Source organism: Epinephelus lanceolatus, chromosome 10, assembly GCF_041903045.1.
Source record: "Epinephelus lanceolatus isolate andai-2023 chromosome 10, ASM4190304v1, whole genome shotgun sequence".
NCBI classification, from domain to species: domain Eukaryota; kingdom Metazoa; phylum Chordata; class Actinopteri; order Perciformes; family Serranidae; genus Epinephelus; species Epinephelus lanceolatus.
This window is the reverse complement of record NC_135743.1, coordinates 44,287,433-44,314,853: the sequence shown is the minus strand read 5'-3', so window position 1 is coordinate 44,314,853 and position 27,421 is coordinate 44,287,433. Positions and strand designations below refer to the sequence as shown.

Here is a 27,421-nt window from a genome sequence, read left to right as displayed (position 1 = left end):
TATATATATATATTTTTTTTTTTTTTTTTTTTTCAAATATTTTGGTTGGATCCCTATCCCCTCACTAGCTCCTGTCCCACCAGTAGGCCTCAGCTCCTAACTAGGTTCCCTTCCCCCTTCCAGTATGAATGGTGTTTTGTAGTTTTAGAAGAACATATACATATATATATATATATATATATATATGTATATTTTGTAATAAAGTGTACCCTTTTTTATAGATTTGGAACCCCGTCTCTTGCCTATGAGTAAAACAAACCTGTGGCTCGCCACACACACTAGGCCACTACACCTCCCACCTGCCCTACTTGGACTTCTGTGCCTTAACTTTCATCGTTGTCCTGCCATGCTTCCCCCCGATGCAGCCGGGTGCCCTTAAACAATAACAGCAACTGGCAGCATATCATGCTGATGTGAAAGGATGGCTTTTTACATAGATGTCTGACACCAGAAGTCATTGACCAAGTGTTGGATTTAGACGACTTCAGAGCGAGACCAAGTTAGGTTACAATATCAAAATGGTTTTTGAAAAGAGAAGCATGCTGGACCTTCAATACTGTAGGCCATAATGTGGAAATGAAAGTGCTTGTTCTGATTCCATTTCTTTGGTGGAATAATATGCCTCTTCAATATCTGCAGCCATTTGTTCTTCCATAGGGAAAGATGAGACAGTAAATTCTGTTTACCTTAGATCCTTCCTCTCTTGTATTTGTAATAGACATAAAGGCCTAAAACACTCTTTTTCCTTAAAGCCAGATTATGTAACTTTGGATGAAGGTAAACAAAGGTGACCTCCACAAGTGGTTGTTACAGGATGCAGGCACATTAATCATGTTGATACATGAGAAGGTGAAAGGTACTGCTCTATTCTAATAAGGGAAAAACTTTGACACAAGACTAGAACAGAAAGAAAAGGAAACGTGTCCAAGACTTTACTTGTTGTGTTATTGTTGTGACATCCCTTGTTATGTACAGTATATGGCAGATCTGATTACCATGACTGACAAAACATTGGAGCCATTTGTGTGCTAAAATGTAGTTGCTAAAAATTTGTATTATTTACAAAAAAAAAAAAACAGACTGAGAGAGTAGAAACAAGTAAGGACAAGCAATTTTAATGTAGTAGGCAGCTTAATGAATCTACTAATAATCAGAATCCTGCCAATCTGTAATGCTATTTGGATGGCTATTTTCCCCCTAAACACACATTTGTGGACACATTTCTCATGATATCACAATAGGTTTTTTATAATTGATTGAACTGCTCCTCAATAGGCTTTTTTCACAGCAGATGTCATGGTACAGAAAGCACAAGTGCATGACAGTGTGACAGTGAGCCAGCATGCACAGTACCTGAAACCAGCCGGCATCAGTTTCATTATTTACGCCTGTGCTTTTCCTACTGTGAATGTGAAAAAAACAAAACAACTTTCAACTATCTTTGGCAGCTGAAGTACCTACCTAAATGGTCCAAGCTTGTCAGAAATGATACCACAGTAGTGCCGCTGTTGGTATTTTAGTAGTAGTGCAGGCTCACATTCAGGACATTTACCACCAGGACAGTCACTGGTGCAGCCAGCATCTCCTCCTGCCTGGGTTAAATGACATAAATAAATTAATATGTAAATCTGTGAACATATGAAGAGGTTTTTTAGCAATATATATATATATATATATATGAAACAAGTCTATTGCTTTGGTGGCATACGTGTGAAGCGGATAAGTTAACAGCTTAATTGGTACATAGCGTCCTCTTCTGATGTCATATGAGCACATCTGGAGATTTACATCTAAGTGTCCAGACTTCTTTCAGTCCCTTCATCCTTTTCTAAATACCATTCATTATTTAACTCAAATGTTATTTGTGGGAATATGTCCCTCCTTGTGGTGCAAAATTTGTTACCAAGACCCTTAAAGGGATAGTGCACCCAAAAATGACAATTCAGCCATTATCTACTCACCCATATGTCGAGGGAGGCTCAGGTGAAGTTTTAGAGTCCTCACATCACTTCCGGAGATCCCAGGGGAGAGGGGGTAGCAACACAATTCCACTTAATGGAGTCTATGGCGCCCCAGATTCAAACGTCCAAAAACACATAATTGAAACCACAAAATATCTCCATACTGCTTGTCCTGTAGCTCTAATTGCTTCCCTGTACACCGCACTCACATGTGTGCGCTTGCGCGAGACCGTGAGACATGGGCACTGTCTTCATGTGTGTTCACGTGCTTTCACTGGTCTCGTGCGCAAGCGCACACACGTGAGTGCGGTCCACAGAGAGGCAGTTAGAGCTGCAGGCTACAATGAGGCTAAAAACAGAGTTCAAATGACGTTTTTCCAAACAACTTCTTATGTCGGGGCTTCAGGACACTTGGATCACTACGGACGAGCAGTATGGAGATATTTTGTGGTTTCAATTATGTTTTTGGACGTTTTAATCTGGGGCACTGTCAGCCTGCATTAGGTGGAGTTGTGCTGCTACCCCCTCTCCCCTTGGATCTCCACAAGCGATGTGAGGACTCTAAAACTTCACCAGCCTCAGCCTCCCTAGGCATGAGGGTGAGTAGATAATGGCTGAATTTTCATTTTTTGGGTGCACTATCCCTTTAATGTAGGCAAATTAACGATTACCATTATTAAATGCTCAGAACACCTGCAAAGCAGAGTGATAAATGCATAATTAAAAGTCTCAGTGCTGCTAAACTGCTGTTAAACTCTTGTCCAATCAGATTGATTTGTCGTAACTAGAGCAACCAATGAACCTTTCAATGCACATATGCACATACGACTATTCTTTTAAGACTTTAACAAATGTTAACCTTTCCTTGACTGCTTGATGAAGGTCCAGGGATGTTTTTATGCATGACTTTTGTTCTCCTACCCTCCTGTCCACCACACATGCACACACTATTCTGTCTGCTGTATTGAGCTGGAGAAGGAGCCACAGACTTAACATGTGCATGGAGAGTATGTACTTGCTTTGTGCTTCTATAGTATATGACCTGATGGGTTTTTCCACTACAGGTTTGTTTAGGATACTCCTGGCCCCAGTCTCAGCTCATACAAACCTTCCAGCTGTGTCCAAATGCATTAATGTGTTTAGCCTGGGTGCCATCAGGTTTCATTAAGTCATCACCAGGTTTTCCATTGTAATTTCCACACAAGCCTAAAGAGAGACAAGCAAGAACCACAGCAGTCACACATTAGATAAACACTTCAGTTGCATTCCTGCAACTTTTCACCATAATTTGAATCCCACTGTTAAAAGAAAGGTTCAGTATTTTTTTCAAATACACATATTTGCTTTCTTTTCAAGAGTGAAGTTAGAAGAGAAATATTAATCTCATGTCTCTTTGTTCAATCAATCAATCAATTTTATTTATAAAGCCCAATATCACAAATCACAATTTGCCTTACTACAGAGATGGAGTCAGGATATTGTTGGACTAACTTAGCATCAAAACTGAAGGTAGGATGAAAGAGATCAAGGAGGAAATTCACATACAACACCAGAGACCATGTTTGAACAGACATAGCAAGGCTACAAGATGTGCCAGAGAGCCTCAGTAAAAACTAAGCAAAACAAGTGCACCTATTGATGAAAGTTTTGTGACAAGTGAGTTTTGTTGTGACAACACTGTGGTTAACACTATAGTTGGTAACTTTTACACAAAATAACTTTTGTTATATTTGCTGAATCTGTCACTATATTCAGAAAGCACCAAATGATAAAAAAATACATATATTCCTCTGCCCACTCTATCGCCTTGTGGCATTTCTAATGGCCTTACAGCATGTGAACTAAAACAAACAATCAGACCCGAGGAGTCTCTAATGCAGCAGTCAATCATGTCAATCACTGCTCGTGAGCTGCTGTCAAATATGATTCGAGGTTTTGTCACTGTACTGTCTGTTTTTCACCTTAAATGTTTTCAGAGACATATTTTAGTGTGCTCTTTAGCTGTAGTATGTGAAAGTTGGTCCGGCTGCTGGGTGGGTACATCTGTTGACTGTCTCCATAGCAGCCAAGTCACAAACTTTCTCATTTTACAGCTACAGTAAAATTTGTCTCTGAAAACATTTAAGGAGAGAAATTGACCAGCGCTGCCTACTTTAAAAGTTAGACCACAATTAACGAGCAGTGAGTGACATGATTGACAGCTGCATTAGAGACTCCTCAGCTCTGATGGTTGTTTCTAGGTCAACCCGGACTCACTCCAAAGTTGTCAAATACTGGCGCTGGGTCAATGACTTCCGGCGTCAGACACTGACGGCATGATACGCGGTCATGTTTAATGGAGCCCGGTGGCGTCGGGGGAAACATGGCAGGACAATAAAGTAAATTGGGCGGATGTGAGGGGTGGTGGATGGGTCCAACAACCACCAACTCTTACCCAGGAGGCCAGTGTTCACTTACTGTAAGATTGTAGAGCCAAACCCTGATTTTTTTTCCTTAACCCAACCACATGCTTTTGTTGCCTAAACACAACCGTGTGTGTGTTGGTAAAACATAACCATAGGGTTAGTTGTTGAAGAAAAAAAAGGTATAATTGTACCAATGTAACGCATTTTATTTGAAAGACACTGATTGAAAACCGTATATTTCCTGTGAAAATGGAAATGGTTTTTTTTTTAAAAAAAATGCATGTAACAAGGTGAAGTTGACACGGCATCCCAGAATGTCAACAACCAAAGCAGCCAGGGTACCATGCATGTCATATGTTGTAGTGGACAGTCAATGGCCAAATGCCGATATGTGATGAGGGGAGAGAATGTGTTGTTTAGATAGCTTTTAGGTTAGGCACAAAAACCGCTTGGTAAGGAAAACATCACATTTTGACCTTAAATACCTGGTTTTGTTGCCTTAACCCAGCTGCCGGCATCACACCATTGACCAACCTCTCCTCCTCGTGATTAGGAACTTGCATACACATGTAATCTTAAATGCCTCATATGTATGAAACATACAAGTGTAACATATCTGTGATTTGCAGAAATGTACAAAGCCAACACTTTATTCTGGCGACTTGTGTGTTAGCACTGTGGTGTGTATTGTTATTTATTTTATGTATTGTCTGTTACATTAGTTCTCAACTAAGGAGAATGAAGTTCATGCATCACAGGTTACCATGGTGACTCATCCTGGTTACCATGGTGATCTACCCCAGATAGCTAGGTAAAACAGTGACCTTACTTCCTATTACAGGCCCCAGTATTTAAACTGCTGACATAAGCTGCTATAAACTGCATTTCCTGCTGAACGGCATGTTTGTTTGTTTTATAACCACAGTGCTGCTGTCATACTCATTGCTAAAACACTGCTGAGTAAACTTAACAACCCCCAGTAAGACACACCCAACTTACCCCCTGTAGCAGCAGAGTATGAACTGGGCAAAGTCAAGCTGACGTGGCTGTTCCAGTTGAACCTGAGCGTCAACCCGAAATATGTTTTCACAACGCCAAAGTAGCCACACCGGTACATGGAAAGCGTGCCATCTTCTAAAGAGAACGGCAGGTTCACTGACTGACTGTTTACCTGTGTGTGTGGGGGGGGGGGGGTTAAATCACATTTAGTTATTCCATGACAGTACATTTAAGTAAACTATATTTAAAGCACAAGTATGAAAAGTTTCAGGGCCCAACGTGCCTGGCTTTGTACCTATTGTTGTGTAGAGACTTTTTTTTTTGCTGCATAACAGACATGGGGAAAAGTCACACATGTGCAAGTCACAAGCAAGTCTCAGGTCTTTACCTTCAAGTCTCAAGCAAGTCCCAAGTTAGTTATGGTGAGAACCAAGCAAGTCAAGTCCAGTCCCTGCTATAAGTCAAGCGAGTCAAGTCGAGTCATTGCTCAGGTCAAGCAAGTCACAAGTCAAATCATATGTCACATACAGCAAACATCTCACGATCTGCTAGCTACATGTCCTCTGAATATGCTGTGAAAAAGTCCGGTCTCTTTAGGCAGCCCAGGCTCCGCAAATGGCAACAAAAACATGTGGGTCCAGGCCGCACCAACCAGCCAGCGCGAGACCAGCAAAAGCAAGCACACACACATGAACGCGGTGCCCATGTCTCATGGTCTCGCGCAAGTGCGCACACGTGAACACGGTGCCCACAGAGGCAGTTAGAGCTACAGGCTACAATGAGGCTAAAAACAGAGTTCAAACAGGGCTCTATCTTAACCTCTACGCTAAAAATTTAGGAGCACAGAAAGAAATTTAGGAGCACAGTGAAAATTTTAAATAACACATTTAATAGGAAAACAACAAAATACAAAGGCTCCTCTGGAGCCGCCCTCTCCTCCATCATGTGTGTGGTAAGGGCCCAGCACACACACACAGAGCTACATTGGGCCTACTGCTCTACTATTAGAGCAATAGACCCCGGTTGTGGGTTGAACGGGGGTCACAGACAGGACTACGGTGGAGCCCTATGGCCGCCCACCGCAAGATAACGGTTTACCGGCGACCGAGAAGCCCGGCTCCAGGTCCAATAATTTCCTCTTTGTTGGTGTCATGCTCCACAGTGACTGTTAGCACCCAGCCCACTGTGGGTCTATTAGGGAATGTACTAAAATATACCAACCGGGCTGCATGACGTGTGTGGTTTATGCACTGATAAGGGACTGTTCTTAACTTATCAGAGGAGGAGGGTTGCTGGTTGATTTTTATTTTATTTATTTATTTTATTTTGATCCCCCCTGTAGCCACAAATATTTTTCCTTGAGCTTTTCGAAGTGACTGGTGGAAAATGTATGACCCTTAGATTAGATTTTTAAAATTTAGCCAAGTTCATCCGATGAACTCGGCTAAATTTGATCCCCCCCCCCCAGGGGGGATCAAAATAAAATAAATAAATAAAATAAAAATCAACCAGCAACCCTCCTCCTCTGATAAGTTAAGAACAGTCCCTTATCAGTGCATAAACCACACACATCATGCAGCCCGGTTGGTATATTTTAGTACATTCCCTAATAGACCCACAGTGGGCTGGGTGCTAACAGTCACTGTGGAGCATGACACCTACGAAGAGGAAATTATTGGACCTGGAGCCGGGCTTCTCAGTCGCCGGTAAACCGTTATCTTGCGGTGGTGGCCATAGTGGTCCGCCGTATTCCTGTCTGTGACCCCCGTTCAACCCACAACTGGCAGGTCAAGTCATGTGACTTAAGTCCCCCATCTCTGCTGCATAATCATATTTTTGAGGTTGGATGCTTGAAAAATTGGCACACATGTTAGAACTGGTGAAAATGACAAATTTCTGCTGTGAGTGGGCTGGGGCTTAGCCCGCATGTTTCATAGTGCCCCCAAACACACTACCAGGTTGGGATTAACTTCTTTTGGTGTTCACAAAATTTGAGTCGATTATTGTGCTCATTAAGAGCATGTTACTTTAAAAAAAAAAATCGCCTTGTTGTTCAGCCACTTTTGATTTCATGCTTTATTATAATATGAAGACATGTTTGTGAACTTTAGGATGCACAAAAACTCACAAAACTTTGTGCCCATGGTTATATTAGAAATTACTTTGATTTTGGTGCTACAGTTGGACTTAGGCTGGCACGTTGGCTCTTTAGTGCCTCCAATTACTTTTAGCCTTTGAATGCATTTTTTAAGCCCTTGATATACTCAAAAACCCATGAAACTTTGTGCATGCAGTGAAACCTGTGAACATTGTGAGAATTTACAGTGATTGCGTTCATATGTCTTACCAGTATTATCCCTGGTCTGGCACGACTCATGCTGACAGTGATGTTAGAGAATACAGTAAGAGAGACTGACTTGGTATAAGACACAGCCTTGTTACGCCCTCTGTTGTCATTTTGGACCAGTACTCGGAATGGTTCCAGGTCCAGGTCAGATCCCTTGATGACTTGGGACAGGACATAGGTACAAGTGCCCTGGAAATCAAACCGCTGTTTGTCAAAGCTTTTGTAATGGGGGTCTCCAGTGGCCTGGCATGTTGCGTAGGATGTTGGGTAGCAGTCCCTAACACCTCCCTTTAAGGCACAGTGCTCATTCTTCTTACAGGTAACCGATTTGCACTATACCAGAAGGAGAAAACAGAATGGAACAGAATATCAATTCACAGTGATGAAAGTAAAACAAGAAAGGCACACAACTGCTGCAGTCAGTGTGCAGTGCACACACCCTCAAAGCACATGGGTCTTTGTATAGAGCATACTTAGAGCTTAAAAATGACACACATACACTTACACACCAACCTTGGCTTTCCCTTTAAGGCATTTACACATGGTTGTGCAGGTGTTATCGCCCCAGAAAGTGGTGGCTGCTGGATAATATCTGCCCTGATACTGACATCCACAGCTAGACTTAGGAACACATCTGAAACAAATGCGAAAACAAAAAAACAAACATGAAATAATTAAATATGCAGTACATCATACACATGAAACAGACAGCCAAGACTATGTTCCTCTTTTATGGTTTAGCCAACTAATTAGTTGGTGTTGCTGATTAGCAGACTTCTGCTGTTGTCCACAAGTATTTCACAGGGGAAGATGTATTTTGATGCATTTACTCCTGCAACCCAAATGACATGAGTGATTCTATGGAGCCTATCAAATGGAAATCTGTGAAACTTTTGTTTACTTGCAATGATCCAAAGTTCCGGCTGAGCCACAATGACTGCCTGTGTCCACTGTGCGACTGGATTTGCTGGCTGCTATACTACAATTATGAAATGATCAGCTGTAAGTCACCTGTAATGATTACCATTTAAATGGGTGATATCTGATGGCTTATGCCTGTCTCCTCAACTCCTCTGGTATTGATAACATTTGTCACTTTTAATTAAAGCACTGCACTTGAAATCATGGCTGAAGTGTTGGGTGTTGCATCGCTTTCCTGGCTTACCATGATGTTGTAAAGAGCAGTCACAGCTGCACCTACAACCATAGCAGTGGCTTTAGAAAGAGCCACAGCTATAGTTGCAACTTGCTGGCTGTTTTCATAAGCACTACAAGATATTTTGGTTTCGTCGAGATCACAAAGAGCCAGTGTCTCCTAGGAAAGCCTGTTCTGATGGATCAATCTGTGACCATGGGTCACCAAACTTAAAGCTATTCAAACCAAGGTTCCTTCTTGATATAATTATGGAAAAGCACAACATAAACCTAGCAACATTTTGTTTATCATGCATAAAAGTCATCAGATATTTAATTATTAACGGCTGTTTGTTTGGTTATCCATAAAGCTTATCTTCCTATAAGAAACAACTTTATATTTTCATATAAGTAGTCGTAGCATCATAGATATGTTACCTGTCTCCACTAAGCACCATTCCTTTATTACACTGGCATCCCTCCACGCAAGGGCCTTTACACAGCTCTTCAATGTCCAGGGACGTGCAGGAGGCAGGGCAGGGTGAACCACATGCCTCATAATGGCTACCTTTTGGACAGGAGAGGTCTGAGGAGGGAAAAGTGGAGATCATTAATCATTAAAGAAGTTATGTTATGAGCTTATTGTTCCTATCAGTGATACCAATACTCTATATCTAAACCAATACCACAACACCATACGATTATTAAAGATCATTTGTGTATTAGTTTGAATTCATCAGATCAATCCTAAGTCACATTTGTATTGCCATACTGTATTTTTTTTACCATAGGTAACAGTTGAAAAAGTCACTGTAAACACAGTTCATGTTCAAAGTATATGATGAAAACGTACGACACATCTAGTTCAGACATCAACATGACTGGAAGTGGTGGAAGAAACATTCTCATTGTGTCAGAGAGCACTGTAGATGAACACTTAATATGTCAATGATCCCAGGACCTTTCCTTTAGCAGTGAACTCAAGAGAGAAATCCCATTTTTAGTTTCACTACTAGTAAAGCAAGAATTGGAAAGTCAAAAGGCAGCTAGACGGGGTGTCAGTAGAGCAGGCGCCCCATGTACAAGGCTGTTGCCGCAGCGGCCCGGGTCCTTTGCTGCATGTCTCTCCCTCTTTCTCTTCACGCTTCACTGTCCTGTCGATTAAAGGCAAAACATGCCCAAAAAAAGGCAGCTAGACTTGCTTTATACAGTGTTCGCACATGTGGACCAGTATTAATTTTGCTGAAGAAAATGTGAAATGATGAAAATATTTCATCAATGACCTTTTTCCCATGACGAAAACAAGACAATGATGAGCTAAAATCAGACGTTGATTATAAAAACTAAGAAGAAATCTGTGACAAAAATGTTAGTGGTGGACTATCGGGCATTGAAAGCCGAGAAGAGCCGTGCTTACGATTATCTTCAAATGCCACATGAGTGACAGGTTGGCAAACTCCAGTAAATAGTCTGCGCCAGGATGTTTTGCTAGCCACTGAATCGCAGAGGAGCAAGCAACCACTGGCTGCCAGACTTCACAGCTGATCTCCGCAGGACTCCACTCAGTCAGGACTGGAGAAGGTTTATGGGATGATGCTGTTTGACAGGCAGGTAGGAGGCTCAGTTATCTTTGAGTGTAGCTGTGCTCTAAGTTAGTCTAAACTCAGAACAGTTTTCGCTGACGGAGATGAAAGTTTAGTTTTAATCACCAACTCTGTGAGGACACGGATTTAAACCTCAGACTATCATGTTGCAGAAGTTATTTTTCTCCATCTTAACAGTTAGATCAACACGTCAGAGTTTACAGTGAACCTAGGTACAAATTCCAGTTGTCTTTTTGTTTTGAGGAGAGAGCTGTTGAGATTTTCAAATGATGATCAGTAAGTGTGTGCTTGTAAATCACCAGAAATGACAGTTTGTAAGTGTGTAGAAATCATTTTCACAAAGGCTCCAATGACAAGCAGAAAAGAAAAGAACAAACATAACAAAGTCATTCCATTCTCGGGAGAATCTTTGGGGACAGCAATGTGCACATATTGGTTGGAGTAGACATGTGGTTGAAAAGTGGAATAACCCCCAATTCAGACTGTTGGGACACTGGAACTCCACAGATGAAAATTTGTTAATTAGTGTGATTTAGTGTGGACTGTTACTGGGAAATGTAGGGCATTTCCTGTAACCGCAGCCCACCTAAAATGGCAGATTAGGTCTTTTGTCCTGCAGACAAAGATATCCTAAAAGAACACATTTCACAATTTACTGTTTTTCACACCTATGCATGAAACCCTGCTCAACAAAAGCGCAACTCCTGTTGTTTTCACTCTTTCTTCTCTCTAGACGTTCCACAAAGGAGAGTCACTGCTGCAGGAGGACCTGCCCGCCCCTGCTTTTTTTCACTTTGCTGCCAAAAGCATAAAAGGCTCTTTTTCTCCACCATGGCTCTCTGGTGTGTCTTTAATTGATGACCGCTTGTCTTGGAGCATGGCGTTTAAAATCAGTGTCTCATCCGTGACTAATGTCCCCTGATATTTTTGCTCCATGTGTTTTTCCACAGCAGGGCAGGTAAAAGAACTTTACAAGTTTAACAAAGTTCTGCTAATCCAGTGATACACACATTTAATTTCCTATAGATTCTTCACAATAAAAGTCCCTCATTATTTTGTTATGTAAAACTTTTATTATGAAGCTGCAAAATAAGGAAACGTTGAGTTTTCAAGCAGCAACTTTACAAAACTTGTAATACGGATGAAAGCAAACATGAAACAGTAAAGTACAGCAGATATCTAAAGTAAAAACAGGACGCAGGAGAAAAAACTAACCTCTGAACCACAATGCTAGAAGTTACAACAGTATTGAGAGCTGAACACACAGACTGGAAAACGCCTTTCTCTCTGGTCTCCTGCAGACAGAGGTGAGTAGAGTGTTGTAACACACAGCTTGTTTGAGGGGGAGAAGCAGGGCTGTCGGGGGTTGGCTGTGGTCATCGAGTGGTACCTGCTTAAGGGCGGCCCAGCTTTTGAACCTACTGTGGAGAGGGTCTATCTCTGGTGCAGCTTGGCATGGCGCAGCGTGTCTAGACTGACAATGGAAAAGAAAATCGGCGCGGCATGGCTTGACACAGAACAGCCAAAGTTACAGTGGAAAAGACCCATAAGCAACAAGGAGAACAAAGAAGCTTGCTAAGGCAGCAAAGAGCGACTGGTATCCTCTGACCTACAATTAAAGTAAAGACTGCACCAAAAAAAAAAAACACTTTTGTGTTTGACATTTTTTCTTGTTACAATTTTTTTTAAATCAATTATTTAATCCCTTTCTTAATCAATATATTTCAAATGTGGAGGCGTAAAGAAGATGTTGTTTTTATTGTTGTAATCTATGGGTAATGTGACGTCATATCTATTTTGAGAAAAACAAAGCCGAAGCAAGAAAGCAAACAATGGTGGACAGTCCAAACACAGAGAGAGAGAGAGAGAGAGTGAGAAAGGGAATGAGGGGCAGAGCCAATCAATACACTGCACACAGCTCTACAATTAACAGGCTAAAAATAGTCTATAGACTCTTTTCCCACTGCCAGTAGACCAGAGCTGTGTACACAGCTCTATATGAGTATGCCTTTCTGTGTGTGTGGTGTTTTTGGTCTGTCACGTTTGGCTTCACAGACAGGCTGGAAAACAGGTTAGTAAACAGTAGAAAGCAACATGGAGGCCTGTGAAAATGTTATGGTGGTTACTTCTTTTTACATATCTCTTACTTATTCAGTATGTCTTTCAAACTTGGTGCAGACAAATTTGAATCGATGTTTGAGCGCTGCTTGGGCGGTACTTTTTTATGGCACATCATTGCTCTTGTTGTGTTTCCATCAATACCGTTGGAGCCAGAGCTGATAAATACCTGTGACTATTGCAGAGCCATTTTACCTGGGTGCGAATGTTGATTGTAACCTTTCCCATTACACTAAAAAGCCAGATGTTAGCAGGTGTTAGCTGTTTTTTTTTTTGTTCAGTAGAAAAGGGGCTTTATAATGCTCTCCTGACATATCTTACACCTATATCTAGATAAAGACCTGGGGCCTCATTTATAAAACTGTGCACGGGAAAGGTGACTAAAGGCGATGTACAAACAAAGCACAGAAAGTGTTTATGCACAAATATATCCTGATTTATAGCACAGTGCGCACGCATGTCCCATGCTGGTTTCCTTTTATAAATCACATTCAACTCGAAATTTGGCGCAGGTGAGTGAGTGCCTCGCCCCACCCGTAGGTGCCTATAAATGGCCAGTGAAATGCCCTATATTAATATTCATTGACAAGAAACTGCAGGAAGAGGAGCACGGCAAATGTAGCAAGAAAGGGTAAAAACCAAAACTTCACACAATGTGAAGTTAAAGTTCTTGTTGGGGAGGTTGATTACAGAAAGACAACGTTGTTTGGTGGACTCAATATGGGCATTACTAAGGCTAAAAAAGCAGTGAAGTAGCAGCTGGTGGCAGATGCTGTAAATGCTGCCAACTCAGACTTTCAGAAATCAAGAAGAGGTGGTCTGATATTGAAGTGTTAAACTGAGGGACGTTTCAAGCTGACTGTCAGACAGTTTCAGTGACTGTCTGAAATAAACACTCTAAATGGAGGATACAGTTGCCATAGCTGTTTGACAAACAACCTGATTTTCTTGAATCAAATGATTTCTTAAAATATGTCTTGTTTTCAAAAACAATGCATCACATCCAGACGCTGGCACACAGCAGCAGCTTTTGGCCTAAAATGCTTGGGGATAGAGGTCGGGGTTGTTTTACAACCATGCCACATTGTGCAGCACAGCACCAGTTCCTGCTTGGTGCTTCTTTGTGAAGCTGGGCCCAATGCAGCACTGTCTAACAGTGACACAGCGCTTTACAATGACGTACAACACATTTAACTCACAGCAATAAAAATAATTAAAAGCCATAAAATAAACACATTATAAAACAAAATATACTGACTCATAGAGGATGACAGTGACACTCTGCACTCGCATCTGCCCGACTAAGGCATTGAAAACGGGTCCATCAGATTATTTAATAATTACAGGATATTTTTGATGAGTTTTTTTTTAAAAATAAAGATACCTGTTTGTATTTAGTTTCCTAACTTGTGTTCCTCATGTGTACACATCAGTCAAAGACATGTTTGTTCTTTTATTCAAGTGCCCTCTTCCTATATAAAACATGAGAGGTCATATCTGTCTTGAATTTACACAATATTATCAAATTCACAACATTTTTCCTTTTCATCTTTTTGCCATGAGGGTCACAGTTTCTCATGTCTCCAGTTTTTGTGTGTATGCATGGGTCAGAGCTTCCGTGGAAGATCGTACATTTTCTTGTCAAGTTTGTTTTTTATAAATCCCAAAGTTTGCGTAGAAAGTGGCGTATGCCTTGTTCTGTGCGTACGCATCGTTTATAAATGAGGCCCCAGGTCACACTCCAGCCACTCTCACATGATTCGTGACCTCAGCAACTCAAGGTGCAAATGACCCTACAGAGGGAAAATACCTGAGAGCCCCCACCAGTCAGTCAGTACTGAAGACACTGAAAAACTTTCTACACAGACACCATGAGAGAGCCCTTAGGTAAGGGTGTGCCCCTTGTAATACCAGAGTTCTTGGAAGAAAGTAATAACTTTACTGTATAGGTGCTATATTTCATTATTTTCAGATAATGGGGGAAATGTGTCTCAAGGTAAATAGTTTGCTTGTTTGGGGGCTGTTGGATCTAAGGGTAAACTGAAATTGAACACTTCTGCTTAACTTTGATTACATTAATGATATCAATAGCTGAGACGAGTAATTGAAAGACAAACAACACTGGTCATGTTTAATCAACCCCACCTTTCTTTCCACTGCCACATTCTATCAGACCACACTACTTGTGAAACTAACCCATAGTGTACGATAAGTTTTAACACTTGCAGTTATGACAGTGCTCAAAAGAATAATATTTTGCTTAGTGACTTACGGCATTTGGTAACCATTCTCCACTCAGGGTTGACTTTCATTCCCTCTGACAGGCAGGCATCACCATAACTCTTCAGGTTATCACAAAGAATCTGTTTGGCACCTGGACAAAAAAAACAGGCTGAGTGACACAAATTACAGCAGGAAGAAAAGTGTTTACTAATGTGTGTGTATGTACTATAATCTGTATGTACTGTAATGTTTAATACGGCAAGATGACACACCGATTAAAGACTACAACATCGATGAGAAGTATTTTGTTGTACTGATGGTGTCCAACACTACATCCGCAGCTGCCGCCTCCTCTCTGGCCTCAGAAGCTTTTACATGTATTATACATGTGTTATATATATATATATATATATATATATGTATATGTATATGTATATCACATAAGCGAGTACACCCCTCCCATTTTTGCAAATATTTCATTATATCTTTTCATGGGACAACACTATAGAAATGACACTTTGATATAACTTAAAGTAGTCAGTGTACAGCTTGTATAGTAGTATAGATTTACCTTCCTCTGAAAATTACTCAAAACACAGCCATCAACATCTAAACAGCTGGCAACATAAGTGAGTACACCCCACAGTGAACATGTCCAAATTGTGCCTAAAGTGTCTATATTTTGTGTGCCAACCATTATTATCTAGCACTACCTTAACCCTTTTGGGCATGGAATTCACCAGAGCTCACAGGTTGCTTCAGGAATCCTTTGGCTCACCTTTATTGATACAGACATCATAGACACAGTTGTCCAGGTACACAGAGGAGTCAACTTTTTTGTGGCAGGCTGAAAATGGTCCATCTAACTCTGTCAGAATGCCACAGAATTTGGGCCTACGATAGTGGGTCTGCTGCTTTGGTGAACATGTGGGACAGCGACCAGCACAGTTATCATGACAGAACTGGTCAGACTTATTCGTCTTCCACTTTTGAATCATCTTCAGCACAGCAGAGAGACTGGAGCCTGTGAGGGACAAAACACAAATTACTGTGTGATTTGAAAGCATTTTAAACGGGGCATTCTAAAGCCTATTGATATCTCAGTGTGAGAGTCTGTGTAAAAGATAAATCTGAGCTAAATCTCCAGAAGCCAGTAACTTGAATTTAAAATCCTACTCCTAACTTACAAAACTCTAAATGCTCCGTCATATCTTAGAGAGCTCATAGTGCCTTATTATCCCACCAGAACACTGCGCTCTGAGAACGCAGGGTTACTCGTGGTCCCTAAATTCTCCAAAAGTAGATCAGGAGCCAGAGCCTTCAGCTATCAGGCTCCTCTCCTGTGGAATCATCTTCCTGTTACGGTCCGGGAGGCAGACACCGTCTCCACATTTAAGACTAGACTTAAGACTTTCCTTTTTGATAAAGATTATAGTTAGGGCTGGCTCAGGCTTGCCCTCTCTCTTTACTGTATGTATCATTGTGTCATACGGATTACTGTTAATTAATCATTTTGATCTGTTCTGTACGACATCTATTGCACGTCTGTCCGTCCTGGAAGAGGGATCCCTCCTCAGTTGCTCTTCCTGAGGTTTCTACCATTCTTTTTTCCCTGTTAAAGAGTTTTTCCTTATCTGCTGTGAGGGTCCTAAGGACAGAGGGATGTCGTTTTCTGTAAAGCCCTCTGAGGCAAATTGCTATTTGTGATACTGGGCTTTATAAATAAAATTGAATTGAATTGAATTGAATCAACTCAGTTTCAAAAGGTTTACTAAGAAAAAAGAAAGTTACAAGGTTAATTAATGTTAATCTTTTAGACTCGATTTGACTTGGTCAAAACACTATTGCATACTCAAACCTATCAGTGTCAGTGCAAACAAACAGTATTATCTCATCTCACTTTCAGCTTTATTGTGCTTGTTTTCCCTCTTAATATTTTATTATTTGCAGTTGCCATTGAGCCATTTGGCTGTATTCCAAGGAGAAATCTGAGTGTATTAATGTTGTTGTACACTATGATCTACCTATATATGTATCAAATCCCTCTGAATTCCTCTCGGGAGTATTAAATGTTTTAAAACAATTCAGCCAGATATCAGGATATAAACTTAACACTGGAAAGAGCAGAGTGCTTGTGTGCCTCATGACATAACTCCCTTCAAATAGGTAGACCGATCTTTTAAATATAGACACCTTAAACAGAAAGTCCATTCCTTTTGCTTACAAAACTAGAGAAGGACTGACAGATGGACAATTCTACTGGTCCTGGGTCTGATCAAAATGGGTTTTTTTTTGTTTTTTTACCAAAAAAGTGGAAAAATCTCTGCACACCCGAACAATGGCAGGTGCGTAGGAGGAAGGCGCCACCCCAAAATATATAATTTAAAGAAGGTTCCCACACACTGTGGTGTTTATTGAGTGTCACACAACGTTTCGGTCTGGACGACCTTCATCAGGTGTAATAAACAGACAGCATCACACCACTTGCATATATATAGGCTACATAGGCTGTCTCATGTCAACCAATCAGAGCACTGGAGGAATTAATTGGACTGATGAGCATCAGCATCACCTGTCAGGAAATGATATAACAATAAATTAGAAAAAAGATATATAGAAAAAAGTATACTATCATGATAAATCTGAACATCCATAAAAGCCCTTTTAACTCTACAAATGATAAAACAATCGAGAGTAAAACATATATCTAAAGGGATCAAGGGGAAGGATGTATAAATATTCTAAATAAGGGCATCTAATGCCAGTTCAGTGAGTCAATACACAATTTCTATAAATATATAAGATCGTGAGGTTTATTTAAAGTGTACAAAGAAGTAGAGAAATATTTAAATATTTAAATAGTGATAAGGACCAAGTATAAATATGAAAATCATGTCAGACAAGAGAGAATATTGAGTGAGTACTGGAGAGTACTGGAGAAACAAAAAGACTCCCAGAGGACTACGCATTCAGAAAGCTCCGACGATTGGCAAGTCCAACCCGGATTTTGTGAAACGTTGCGGAGAAATCCTCAATAAATGCTCGTTAGACTTAATGCTGTTAATTATTGAACAAGTCACCACTGAGGCTGAAGCACTTAAAGGAGCAATAAGCGAAATTCATCATTTCTAGATTGAAGGAATTAAAAAATTGCTATGTGAAGAACTAGAGGTGTAATTTCATCTGGAGTATAGCATGACCTCACACACCCTCTCTCTGTGTTGATCTCCAGCCCCCAGGTCCAGCTGCGCGTTCATGTACGTTCATGTGAATCCCCACCTCTGCCCCCCCCCCCCCCCCCCCCCCCATAAAAGGCTACAGCCAGTGACCAATGGCAGCGCGTATTTTTGAAGCGAAATGGCGGTGAGTGGAATGAAACGTTCACCTGAAGACAACCAGGATCCGACATTACCTCTTAAGAAACAACGGTTGTTGGCGAAGAAGTTGTCGGATAAAGACAGGGACAGAACTCGGATTAATATTGGCCTTGCATTTCCAAAGTGGAGAGCACTGCGAGAGCTAAAGGGGCTACAATCTGACTCGGAGCTAGTTCTTCATCTCCTGGACAGGTAACATTAAATAACAACATAAAGTCAAATGTCTGTTTTAATTAGTGTCACTATTCGACTATGGATTCATCACCCTCCTTAAATCATACCATCTCTACGGGGTCTAATCGCCAAAGACTTTACACATTTTTATTCTTACGTGCACATGTTAATAAATCTTCTTTTACTATTAAAAAAATGAGTCTCTCCTGATTGAACTGATACGAGCTGTGTCCACATTGTTCCACGATAGGCCAGCCACATACGCACACACACACACACAGTTCACTGCTGCAGCTCTGGTCACACACACACACACACTCTCACCATCGTCACAGGTAGCCTTTTTGTCCAGGGAGATTAACAGCTCACAACTCTCACTGCTTCTACACCAATCAGTTTTTATTTCATTGGCTCGCTCCTACCCTGGTTTGTAAAATGTTTAAAATCAGCCGAGTTACTTGGAAAGTTGGGTTGTAGGTACCAGACATGGTGCTGGGACTGTCCATTGTTCTGACACATAATTCTGAAGCCCCAACAGTCCAAAAACTTTTCAAAAATGAAATTTAAATAGTGTGATGTTAGTGTGTATGAGATCACAGGGCTTTTTTTACTTCCTAATGTTTTGTATTTAGAAATACTTATTGCTCTGAAGGGCGTTACAGAAGCACAGTACTAATTAAAGCTGCAAGCAGCGTTGGGCGGGACCTTGGACTCTCGCCGTTTCGGCCTCCAGCTCATGTAGACAGTGCGAATTATTTGTAAGAGTTGAAATGTTGAGAAAACAAGCAATGTCAAGGGTACGCAAGGTCATTTTTGGCAATAGAGGGACTTTATATGACATTACGTTACCATATGTATTTAACAGTAATAATCACAAAAGTAGCAACAGTATTATCAGTGGTAAAGGCTGTAGTAGTATGTGAGAGATGGAAAACACTGATATATAATATGTAGATGCCATTTAAAATGAAGATTCTGCTGCGTTAATCTCTACTTTAAAGATTGTGAGTCACGCACACACACACAGATGGCTGTGTGCCGCCTTGGATGAAAACGCCGCGCTAAAGTGCCCTCTTGAGTGGCGAAAATGAGAGGACATGCCCTATCAGCTGCCCTCTTGAATGATGAAAACGAGCGGATGTGCCCTTTTGGCTGCCCTCTTGAGCTTCTTGTGCACCAATGGGGCCCCATGTCATGCAGTAGGTGCAGACATATAGTTGTTATGTTTGTAAAGTCAAAAATGTGATCTTGGTTGCAAGTTAAAAATGTGTTGCCCCTCACCTTTTTTCCAGAAATTTCTCCTCTCACTTTACATGGCAGTGATTGAGAAAAAAATCGCCGTCCCTTCGCTTGGGAGCTCACTGACCCAAATGTTTAAGTGCTAGTGATCCATGGTGACACCAGTGCGACCAGGACAAATTTTCCTACATTTTTTGGTAGAAATTGTGTCTGTACAGTGAAAATTGCGGCCTTGGCAGCCAGTTAAAGACCAAAGTTTTAGACAATTTTAGACCCCTCTCCACATTTACTCATGGTACTTTCAGAGGCACAGATTAAATACGGTAAAAGATATGAAAAAGATATGACATGGGTGAATAGATGATACCTGTGGCAACATTTGAGAGTTGGAATGGAGTCTGTAGCACAAAGTATGGACAAGAAAAATGCCATTCATTTCCTATGGGAAGGCTTTTGAAGATTGTCAGGAGGTTTTGTGGCACGTCACCTTTAGGAGCCCACAAAATCCAAACCGTTCAAGTAATGACAAAGTTATACAGAAGTTTTGTTCAGCAGGGGTTGAACTGTCATTTGTGTGAGTTTGAAGCTGATACAATAAATGGTCTAGGAGTAGATATTTTTTTAAAAAGAGTATTTTTGAGGCAAAATCTTACTGTGAAAGGGCAAATAGCTCACTTACTGTTGGATTTAGGTCAGGGGTGTCTGCACGTAATTTGTAGGTCTTGATGAGACGAACAAGTCAGTTTTGGTTTGATCTTTCTATGACATTCCTACGGGCCGCAGTGACCATTTTAGTGTGTCTAGGTGGCGCTAGAGAGCCCATTTTGGCACTTTAGGGGTTAATATTTTCATTTTATTAAATGATCACCAGTCCTGACATGTGTGCCAATTTTGGTAAGTTTTTGAGCATGTTTAGGGGGTCAAATTGGGGTTCAAAGAGAAGGCGGAAGAAAGAATAAAGAATAATAAACCAAAAACAACCTTCGGCCGAGATCCCTAATAAAGAATAAATGTACCAGAAACAAACCAGAAACCTCTGCCTTCAGCCAAGGTCCCTAATTATTATGCAGAATGACATCCTACTCTAACTCTGACTGACTCTGATGATGTCATTCTCCATAATATTTAGCCTTGTGCTTCTGTTTGGAAGCATGAATAGTCCAAGAAAGGGAGCTATGCATGTTTGTTTTCAGACTCAGGTCTGGACTGTCAATAGTTCACATCCACTGACAATAGCCATGTTTCCATCAGCCTGTTTAGATGCGCATCTAGAAATATCACATTGGAAAATTATGATGGAAACGTCAAAATTCCAATTAAAATCCCCTGATTCGCACAAACTAAAATACACTAGCTTTAGCTGGATTTTGGTTGATTCGAAAAATGTTGATTTGCAAAACTATGTTCGAATTAACTCTGATGTAGCGCACCTCTCTCCATGGTGATATCCACACTCCGGGTCGGGAAGGCGGTAATGCATTTACAAGCTGGTTGCCAACTGCCAGAAAACGTAGAAGAAGAAAAATGCAAGACTTGTTTTGTTTCCGGTTCTGCGGAAAACTCGCACAAGTTCGTAGTTTTCACCAAAGTCTGTACATTTAATGGAAACACACAGGATTCGTATTTCTTTTAATGCCCATTTCCCAATGATTCAAATCACTTTTGGATAGAAACATAGCTAATGCCATGTCCACCGTGCATAAATAACAGCTTGAGCTCTCCACCACTATGTCCATGCACTGCACACCAATTTAACACGTTTAGGTTGAAAGTGTAATTTCTATCTCAATTGGACATTGGAGGTTTCATTTTGGCCTCACTGGACAACTTGTTGCACCTAAAAATCTCTTCTCCTATTGTCCTTTTATGTCCCCCTCCTCACCTTTTGGTACAGGCAGGTCATCGCTCCTGTCTCCATTATAGTTTCCACAGAGGCCTCCTAGGTGTTCATAGTAGGATGAAGGCACTGTAATGTACAGCCTCATGTTCCAGTCATATCTTACATGCAGGCCAAAGTCAGTGGTAAGGGAGGCATAGCTTCCACTCTGCCTCACAGAGATCTTACCATCCAACAAACTGACAGGCAAGTACTGCAGTTCTTCATTCACCTGAAGGTAATAACACAACAATGATTACAACAGACCGTATGACTCTCACACTGCATAGGAACACTGGTGGAAACTGTAAATGCACTGCAATACAAGATCACTTTGTGAAAAAGTTGTGTGTTGTATGAAAAGCAAAGAGAACTGTGTGAAGACAATCAGAACTTGAGAAAAATTCAGAGCATTCAGGCAGAGCAGTGAAGCTGTGCTTGCATTAACTAATTACTTCACTCATGTTTCACCAGCTGCTTGTCTCCCAGCTGAGTGAGCACTAATACCTGTCTAAATGAAATTTTTATACAACCAGTCACCTTGATTCTGTTTTCTGATATATGAATTAGCCTCACTGGATTAGTTTATACATAAACACACATATAGAAAACATTAACTAGAGCCATTTTCATCGACTAAAACTAGACTAACACTGTAAAGGAAAAAAATGACTACAATGTGACTAAATCTAAAATAGCTGTAAACTTAACACTGTAGAGCAGAAGAACATTGGAGCAAAGATGCCGATGAATTAAAAGATTAGTATGGTGAAAGAATTTTGACTCTTAGTCAAGCCATTTTTGAGATAATTGTGAAAATGTAAACTTCATTGTTACAGCACCACGTTGAGGTCAGTGAGTATCATATTTTGTGCCAGAGAGGTGGGTGGAATTTGCCACCCACGTGCCAATTTGGTGAGTTTTTGTCTCACATTTGTTGCTGCACTAATACTTTTAGTGGAGAAGAAGAAGAAGAAGAAGAAGAAGAAGAAGAAGAAGAAGAAAAAGAAAAAGAAGAAGAAAGCTAGAAAGAAAAAGAAAAAATAATGAGAACAACAACATGAATAATTACCTTCACTGCTCTCAACAGTAGATGAAAGCAGATTAGGAAATCTGTTACCTGTATTTGTTGTCTGTGTCTGCCGATGATAATTGTCTGCTTGTAAACGCTGACAGTTACAGTCCTCACATATGAAACTCGGCGGTTACCTCGGTGGTCATTCTTGGCTGTCACAGTGAAAGGCACGAGGTCAGATGCCAGCTTTTCAACTGTCGTCATAATGTATGTGCAGGAACCCTGAAAGAAAAAAATCAACTTTATTGGCCAGCTAAAGCAAAGTCCATTATGAACATTTTTGGCACCTCCTCTCTCAGTAACAGGCCATGGCTAATCCAGCAGACAAGCAAAATAACAAAGGCTCCATTCTACCACTTTTGTGATGAGGGACATTTTTGAGACAAAACCGGATGTAGTGCTGATTAATAATCACTGTGTAATAATAGAAAGCTTTAAGGTTCTTTTAATGTCACACTGTTGAAAAAGGCTCTAGAATGTACAATGTGAGTTTTGAGGTATGTCAGACTGTACAATGAAAGTTTAGTGAATTGCTACACTTCAACATTTTCCTTCTGCATCACTTCAAAATGCAGCTAAAAACAAGCTTTGAAAATAGTGCTGGCACAGATTTGTATGTGTGTGTGTGTGACACCAAAATCATTGGCAACTTCGGAATGATAACAGGTTGGTTTCTCAGAGAGATCTTTGAAGTGATTTTAACATGTTTCTCTGATGATTCAACTTTCACCTCAGATAGCTCAAAGTCACACAGTCTATAATGGGCTTTAGACAGACATTAATTTTAAATCACACACAGTGTAACACAACCACTGACATGGCTGTCAGTGTCCCTTTTTAACTGTCATTTTGTTCCCCAATCTTTTTTTTTACTGTCACTAAAAAACCAAAATACTTCAATGTATTCACTCAGCCATCAGTAGCAAGTAATTAAGTCATGGACTCTGATTAAGGTCAACAAGCTGACAAAAGCTCTCACAGAGACTGCTTCTTCTTGTATAGCTGAGTGGCTTTGCTCTATATTAGGGCTCTAAAAGCTACAGGAGACCAATGATTTATGTGGAGTAAATGATGAAAATGAGCTTATACAATGTATGGTCAGCTAGTCAGGATTTTTAAGTAACTTGACACCAGTACCACATCTGAGGTGACCAACACCACCAAATGAGACAATATTGGGGTGTCGGTGGCTTAGTGGTAGAGCAGGTGCCCCATGTACAAGGCTGTTGCCGCAGCGGCCCGGGTTTGAATCCAGCCTGTGGCCCTTTGCTGCATGTCATCCCCCCTCTCTCCCCCCTTCACGCTTACCTGTCCTGTCCATTAAAAGCAAAATGGCCAAAAAAAAAGAGACAATATTCAATAAATGGTAAGGACCAAAAGCCACGCTGTTGTAAGACATTCAGAATGTGTCTCATTGTCTTGTAGGAATAAGCAGGTATGTATGTACCTTTCAGAATTCATGGTACCTTCACAGATATGAAGTTACTCATGATGCCAAGGACACTAACACACCTCATTACCATCACAGATGCTGGCTTTGTACTGGTAGCAATCTGGGTGGTTCTTTTCCTCTTTACCTCGGAGGATACAATGCCCATGATTTTGAAAAACAATTTGACTCATCAGACCACGGCACAATTTTCCACTTTATGTCAGTCCATCTCAGATGAGCTCAGGCCCAGAAAAGTTGGTGGCGTTTCTGGATGTTTTTGATATATGGCTTTCACTTTGCATGGTTGAGTCTGAACATGCATTTGTAGATGCAGCAACAAACTGTGTTTACTGACAATTGTTTTCTGAAGTGTTCCTGAGCCCACGTACACTGTTGAAAAAAATTAAGGGAACACCTGATTGTCACAGTATAACACCAAGTCAGTTAAACTTTAGGGATATCAATCTGTCCATTTGGGAAGCACAAGTCATTGTGAATCAGTTTCATCTGCGATGGTGCAAATGAAAGTGACAACAGGTACAATGGAGAGGCAAAAGCAAGACAACCCCCAAAAAGGGAATGGTTTTACATGTGGTGGCCACAGACAGCTACCCTTCCTGACTGGATGGCACATCCATACATGCATTCACATGAAGGTTTGCTGCGTCTCCCAGCACAGTTTCAAAAGCATGGTGGAGATACTAAGTAACCCGTCGTTTCGGGTAAGTGCACAACGGCTATGTTTGGTTTGAGTCAACACTACCCTGTTGAAATTTGTGCACTATGCCAATAAGTACATAGTGCACATAGTATACTACATGGAAGTGTAGGGCAGAAAAAGCCCTGGATACGGAGACTCAGCTGATTGGCTGATGAGACCTTTGCTTGTCTCTCATTGGTTCATCTGTCTCTATCTCTCTCTGACACACACACACACACACAAGCAGTGCAGGCCTGCCAGGTTTATGTAATGAAAAAAAAAATATGGTCGTCAATTAAATTTGGAATAAAATATGCATGTGTGAAAAGAATGTATGAAAGACAGGAAAATCAGTGTGTGTGTGTGTGTGTGTGTGTGTGTGTGTGTGTAAGTGTGTGTGTACATGTATATAGATAGGCCACAGGATATGTTTATATAACTTTAATCACATTCTCCAAGCTTTTTGCATTCGACGTCAGGATTTCCGAGTGTGCCTTGAACGCCCCACGTCAAATGTAACTGCACCACAAGTCAGCTTGCTCATACTCGCTAAATCTTCTCTGGTGGGTACTTTAGCAATACGTGTCTTTGCTAACTGCTTACGTTTTGAATGATATAAATACAGATTTGGTGTTTAAAATCCAAGATGGCTGTTGAGGGCCAGTGTGGTTTGTTAAGCTCCACACCTTTCCTTATTTTTAACATTTTTCTCCATCTCCTGTCAGCTTCAGCCAGTGTTTTTCAGCAAAAATGCTCTAACCCAAAGAAATGCCTGAATCCAAGTCAAGGCTCAAACAAATGGTACAGAGAAAATGGATGTGTTTGGACACTACTTCTCTGCATGTGGCTTCTGATTGCTCCACCTCTTAAGGCCTTTGTCTGGCAAGTAATCAATCATCTTCTTGTGGATTCTCTACTCCTCTAAATAACACACCAATCCTGATTTATTTTGGGCATGGATATTTAGTTGCTTATACCATCTTCTGGCAGAAAGAATATTTTAATGGAAAAGACAGCAAACAAATCACCAAGAGAAGCAAATGGCATGCTTACAACACCCTACTGTTTTTGCTGCTACTAAGTGGGGATATACAGTCAAACCCTGGTCCATTAAATTCAACCCCCAGTCAGTCGCAACTGGACACAGCAGAAACAACACTGGCTTGGCATGAAAGAAAATATGCAGCAAAACGGGCAACCAGCAAATCTTGTATACACAGTAAAAGAAGCATTCTAGGTCATGCAGAAGGTAGACAAAGGCAATTTAGATTTTTTCAGACTGTAAATCATGCAAAGGTCATATGGGATTTAAAGACTAAACCAAAAGGTATTGTGGGAGGACATTTAAACATCCGAAGCATTATATCAAAACGAGATCAAGTTCAACACCTACTAATAGACTCTAATTTGAATTATCTTTGTCTAACTGAGTCATGACTAAATTGTAATATCAGAAGTCCAAACAAACACGGTCAACACCCAGAAGTATGAATTGGTGCTGAATCCTCAATGAAAAATGTAAAAAATGTGTACAAAAGGTACAGGACAGCACTCCAATTATAATGTTTATTGCCCACGAACATTTCGGGTGAAACCCTTCCTCAGCGTGCACAAGCAACAAAGTGAATGCGTCACACACAGGTGTCACTTATCAATAATCAGGCTGACGCAGCAGCTGCAGGTAATGGCAAGAGAAGAAAAAAGGAAAAAACAACAACAATATATCCCTTCTTATATCAATAATCACTGACTGACAGTTCACTGTCATCTCTCACTCATTGCACAGACAAACGCCCACAGTGGAGTATGTATTTACTGTTCAAGTCACAAGACAGCGCATATGAGAAAAAAATAAATAAATAAAAACAGAAAAAACTGGTCAGGGATATTTGAGCGCGCAACTTTTTTGTCATCTGCGCAAAGAAGTGGGGAGCAGTGCGCAATTGCACAGTAAAACAGTTTAGAGGGAACAGTGCTCATGTGGTATACTGGGGTATAAACTTGATACATCCATAGTGCATAGTATATCAGTGGAAGTAATTGTGGTGTTTAAAAGAACAAGTGAGGACTGTTGCCAACTCCTCAGTAAGAAAAGTAGCTATTGGCTGTCCTAAAAGTCGCTAGAACTTGCTAAATGACGTCATCGCCTAATTTGCATAATTGTCCATATGCATGTAATTGTAATGGATGCTGTAGGAGAGAGGAATAACATCGTGGGAGACAAAAACTGAGTAAAAAAAACACCCTGAATAGGTTTAGAACTACAAATGAACCTTTTTTCAGTGATTTATATTAGACAAAGAAAATTTTACATTTACATCCCGCCCTGACTGTAAACGAGGTCGGGATCAGAGCGATAGATCAGCCAGCGGCGGTTCCGCGCATGTGCGATTCACTTGCAGTCTGGACGTGGAGGGTTTAACGTCTCCTGCTCTGACTGCTGCTGGGAGGGAGGACTGGGCCGTCTGTGAGTGCTTTGGGGCGAGAGAGGAGCTCACGGCAGCATCCGCTGCCCGTTGAGAAGACTAAGAATGATACATGCTCTCACAACAGAGTCTCCAGAAGTCTTCAATAACATCAGAAAAAGTCGCTAGATTTGTCGCTAGTCGCTTTTTTGAAAAAGAGTTGCTAGAGGGGTCTGAAAAGTCGCTAAATATAGCGACAAAGTCGCTAAGTTGGCAACACTGCAAGTGAGCTAGTAACATAAGAAGAAAATACTGTTATGTGTATATGCTGTTTTGGGACACATGCTGTATC

The 27,421-nt window shown here is 40.8% G+C and overlaps 1 protein-coding gene across 1 annotated transcript in view; it reads right to left on the bottom strand.

Annotated features, from left to right (window-relative positions):
* LOC117265029 (IgGFc-binding protein-like) overlaps positions 1-27,421 on the bottom strand; it is a 187,510-nt gene that overhangs the window by 108,033 nt on the left and 52,056 nt on the right. The window contains exons 7-16 of the mRNA XM_033639411.2: positions 22,578-22,754; positions 21,464-21,689; positions 15,570-15,815; positions 14,841-14,942; positions 9,285-9,432; positions 8,226-8,346; positions 7,713-8,045; positions 5,366-5,537; positions 3,070-3,167; positions 1,462-1,592 (exon numbers count right to left, since the gene is read on the bottom strand). Coding sequence (XP_033495302.2) covers positions 1,462-1,592; positions 3,070-3,167; positions 5,366-5,537; positions 7,713-8,045; positions 8,226-8,346; positions 9,285-9,432; positions 14,841-14,942; positions 15,570-15,815; positions 21,464-21,689; positions 22,578-22,754 — 1,754 coding nt within the window. The remainder of the gene's footprint in view (positions 1-1,461; positions 1,593-3,069; positions 3,168-5,365; positions 5,538-7,712; positions 8,046-8,225; positions 8,347-9,284; positions 9,433-14,840; positions 14,943-15,569; positions 15,816-21,463; positions 21,690-22,577; positions 22,755-27,421) is intronic.